At 37.3% G+C, this 5,000-nt stretch overlaps 1 protein-coding gene across 1 annotated transcript in view; it reads left to right on the top strand.

Moving 5' to 3' along the window:
- LOC119573157 (pleckstrin homology-like domain family B member 1) overlaps nt 1–1,982 on the top strand; it is a gene marked incomplete at its 3' end in the record, with an annotated part of 91,128 nt that extends 89,146 nt beyond the window's left edge. Inside the window, 1 exon segment of the mRNA XM_037920226.1 lies at nt 1,719–1,982. Coding sequence (XP_037776154.1) covers nt 1,719–1,982 — 264 coding nt within the window.
- Nucleotides 1,983–5,000: the final 3,018 nt, after the last annotated feature.

The following is a 5,000-nucleotide window of genomic DNA, read 5'->3' as shown; positions in this document are numbered from 1 at the left end:
AAATACTGTACTGAGAACTGTTTCCTTCTCTCTGACTAATTATTCTGTCTAAAACAAGCACTGGGCAGACTGTGAAACTACTTGCTCACATGCCTCAGCAACTATGATGCAGTGCCAATCCAGTGCTATACTATTCCTCCAAGAGGCCAATGCAAGACCTACACCAATATTGCCAAGATTTGCTTCCATAGACATGATCTCCACCATGAAGTTTATATTGGTAGTGTCTTGCCCTGTCTGACCATATCAACCCCTTCCCTGTCTGACCATATCAACCCCTTCCCTGTTAGTGTCAGAAATGTTGGTGTTTTGGCCACCCAGCCAAACAGTTGCTCCACAGCCCGCTGTCTTCTGGGTGCCCAACCTGGTCATGACCCGTTCAAATTGCTCTGCTCAGACATGCACATGTGCCAATTGTGGAGGCTCCCATGATGTATTGTATAGGAGCTACCCTGCTTACAAGCTCGAATCTGAGGTAGCAGTTCTCAGGTTCAAACTAGGCCTCACTTTACATGACATCAGACAAGAAGCATGCATACAGGGTTTTTCTCTTTCTACTTATTCCAAAATCATACTTTGCTCTGCTCCCCTCCCATCTACTCAACAGGTCTTAGCATCTCCCCCAGTATCTCTTCCCTCTAACCCAAACCAACCTATCTCTACTACCTCTCTCCCTCAGTCTAAATCCAGATACTCCAATCTCTGCCACTTCCCTGGTGCCTATCCCTCCCCCTCCTTCTCACTCTACCTGTTGCACCAGACAATCTAAATGTTCCACTCAATCTTCTACCACATCCTCTCCTACACCCACTTCTCCATCTATTCCCTCTTCTCTTTCACATAAGAAAACCTTTGTTTCTCAGACCTCCCTACCCAACTCCCCTCCAGAGACTCATGAAGACCTCTAAAAGTTCATAAACAGGACTTAAGACAATGATCCACCTTCTAATCCCTCTATTCACTCAACGTTCAAAGTCTCTTCCGATATCCATCCTTCTCCTCCTCACATTTCCCCTACCCCTCTTTCCTCTTCCTTCCCCATTATCCATACCACCCCCACTTAGGTGCTCACCTGACTCCCGTAAGTCACAACAATGTCCTTCTGTGGATCCCTCCCCTCCTGACATTCTTCCCAATAATTTACGACCTTCCCCTATTCCCTTATTTCATTTTCAGGATTCTTCCACTACATTCACAATATCGTTTCTTACCTTATTACCACTTGACTGTTTCATAATAGCTCTTGCAGTTTTCCCATACAGTGTTACTCTCCCTTCCATCAGACACATACTCTCCATTTGATCTGATCACCCTATACCTTTAACCACATCCTTTTACAAAATCCCACCAAATTCCATTTCTCCCCCTCTATACCTTTTTCAGTAATATTTTATCCCACAGCATTCTGCAACCTTTGACATCTAACACATCCTTAACTCATTTCCACTCTTTTCACCACAATACTTTACCATGGTACTATATAATCTTGATGTCTAGCATATTTTTTTTAACCATTAACCAATATGTACAATTTATGTATGCATATGTATATATAACATACATAGGTGTATATAATATACATTTTTATATATAATATGCATATATATTTTTTTTTTTTTTTTTTCTACAAAGAATTTTTAGGTTTCTGTAAAATGTACAGACTTCAGGATAATGTATTTCAGTCTTGATGATTTTATTAACCAAGATTTCTCCCACAGCAACGACCTCTAACAAGATATCTACCTGTCCGAAGTGAACAGCACTTCGATCTCAAGCAACATATTGAATCAGCAGGTCATCAGATTGAACTTTGCCCCTATATTCTGGTCTCTGCAACTGCATGTCGAGGTTATCTCCACAAATTGGGATCAAAGTTTCGTACTTGGCAGAAAAGATGGTTTGTATTTGACCGCTCGAAGAGGGCACTTATGTACTACAGTGACAAGAGTGAGAATAAACCAAAAGGTGGAGTTTACTTCCAGGTTAGTGATAATGAAAAATAATTTTGAAGCACAGATTGATCACTCAAAATTTTTCCAATATGTTGATCTATTCTATATGTAGAGCAGAAACATTAGAAAGTCTTATAGGTTTGTTTATAAGTGAATTTTATTTTATTCTGTCCAAAGTCAGGAAAGAAAAAATGTTGACTTCCTAGACTCTTAAGTCTTTATTTATTCAAATCACCAGCTGACACTGAATAATAATAATAATAAACTTTATTTCAACTTGAGGCCATACAGAATATATATTGAAACAAAAAAAGACGTAAGAGTAATAAGCATACAATTATTATTACAACCAGAAATGTAGGGTAGTAATAATGAATTGGTATGGGGAAGACCAGAGCATTTCATGATAAGGAAATAAGGCTAAGAATATAAGTAAGCAAAAGACAAGTGAAGCAAGCAAATTAGTCGTATAAAAAATAGATTATCTGACACACTACTTATCACTGATGTAAGTAAAGTTGGATTGACCATTGCCTATGTATAAATGGCAGGCCATGTGCATCACTATTCGTAATACTATTAATAACCTCACTTGGCAATCATCCCACATGTGAGCTATAGGTGGTATGAGCTAATGATCTCAACTCAACAAAAGACTCCCAAATCTTGAGTACAATGCTGACTTGCTATAAAAGGGTTATTTAATAGTTTTTGTAGTATGCTATTATATATTAATTTAAAGCAGTTTAGTGTGGTCAAAATAAAATTGGCCCACAAGGGTCCATAATACATTGCATTATAACATTTTGAATAAGTTCACTTTTACGTCAGCAGTGTAGTGTTTGAATCTCCTAATGAGTGTATTACCCTGTGCACATAAGCTCTGCATCTCTCTCAACTTAGCAACCTGAATAGCTGATGTAATGATGTTTCCAAGGTACTTAAAGGAGCCAACATAATACAGCACTATGTTGCAAAGGTATAGTTGAAGGTATAAACTGCATCCTCTTCAGTCTGGTACACATGCACACAGATTTTGTTGTGCTGTATGTGATGTAGTGGTCAGCAACAAATATCTCACTAATTGTTCCATGCAGCAGTGCTAAGGGCTACACATCTGCATATGTGAATTTATTTGCCACCTTGCTTGCTATATGACAGTCCACTCGTGCATTGCTTAGTAAGTTATTTAGATTGTCAAATTATACATTAAATTAATGTGGACTTAAAACAGACTCCAGCCTTATACCATTACCCATTCTAATTAGCTGTGAAAGCATCCCACCCCATTTGATCCTCAGAGATTGCTATGTGCTTTTAGTATTTTAACTAGATATGATGGCACTTGTCTTTCTAACAGTTTGGTAAGTAATTTGCTAATACTGTCAAAGGCACTCTTAATATTGATAAAATAAACAAAAACGGGTGAGGTTAGCTTGCGATAGTAGTTAATATCCTCCTTGAGGGCCAAGATGCAGACCTCTCTGGAATGGCCATGCTTCAACCTGTACTGAGTGTGGGAGGACTAGAAGCAACCTGGCAGCCTACTTAACATTATCTGTTCCAGTATCATAGGCTGACATAGCAACTGCAATAGGCCTGTAGTATGTACTAGCTGAAGGATCTTTTAGTATTGGCACAAGAGGAACATCTAAAACAGAATTGATGGTTCTTAACTCGACGTAGAGCTACGTGGTCCATTGTCTAATGGGTTACACAAATTGCTCTTCTGTACATGCCATGGATGGAGGAGAGTTGATCCTTCATCACCACTTGTTCTGCAAGAACTTCAGTTAATTGTAGCTAAAGGTGGTCTCGCCATCCACATTTCTTCTAAGTTAATGCAGGGTATATTGTTTAGGTTGACAACAACAAACACAGGTGTAACCTCAGTCATAATACCTTGAAAAATATTATAAGTCACTATTGTGGCATTGTCTGTTATTTTATGCCTCACTCCTGGTGTCATTTTCAGGCACCAAAGTACGTAGCACATCTCTCACCTTTAGCATATATGTTGCCTGATAAAAGTTCATTATTACATTATTTGATATATCCCTCAGGCACAGCCTCATTTTAAACCAGGTAAATGGAAGGATGTCATCAAAAATGGGATATTTACCATTTAATTTGCTGTCCTCATTCATAATGTGAAGGAGTTCATACAAACTGGGTTCCATTAGGTAGGGAGCATTATGACATTGCGTGTGCCCAGATATGGAGCACTTGCCCACAGCTTTCACTGGGCTTGTAGTATATTGTTTGGGGATATTTCTGGTAGGGTCATGCTGCAAAATTTTACCATATTGGCTAGTTCATGCTTGAGTAGGTATATTACAGTAGAAATATCACCCATGTTACTGAGCCAATTATGACACAAAATTCTCACCCTTACATTCGCTGCTCACCAGTCCATTCAATCTCTCTTATATCTTCTAGTAGTCTGTTAATGGTAGTATCACATCCATATTTATCTGTTTACATATGTTTGCTGAGTATTCATGGAATCACAGTTGCACTTATTTTCTATCATAGTGCTTTGATATATAGTAAATAGCTGAAATACAAAGAGTTCACTGGGACAAACCAACACTATAGAGGCTATTATGCTTAATAGCCTCTATAGTACTTATTCTTACTTAAGTTTTGTATTTTACATGGAATATTACTAGTGCTTTTTATTGAAAATTAATACCTGAACACCACTTCATCATTTTTTTTACAAAAGAAATTTACTACAGAGGCCAGAGTGAATTGCCATTTTTTATCTTTCCTGAACTTGAACAGAGTATAGTTTACATTATTTTATTTCTTGTGACAAGTTTGTCAGAATTGATATAAACATTGATTTTGGTTTCAGCTTTCCTATGGAACAGATGAATATATAAATTTAATTATATAGAACCCTTTAATATTATGCAGTGGTTTAATTAAAGTATGACATTTCTTGTTATCATCATTTGATAGAAATTTGAAATATTATTGAAAATTAAATGATAGCAGATCCTCTTTATCATTAGGTTTATAAAGAAATGATATAAAATATAT

This window comes from Penaeus monodon, chromosome 5 (assembly GCF_015228065.2).
Source record: "Penaeus monodon isolate SGIC_2016 chromosome 5, NSTDA_Pmon_1, whole genome shotgun sequence".
NCBI lineage: Eukaryota > Metazoa > Arthropoda > Malacostraca > Decapoda > Penaeidae > Penaeus > Penaeus monodon.
The sequence above is the reverse complement of the archived record's forward strand: the minus strand, read 5'-3'. Positions and strand labels throughout refer to the sequence as shown.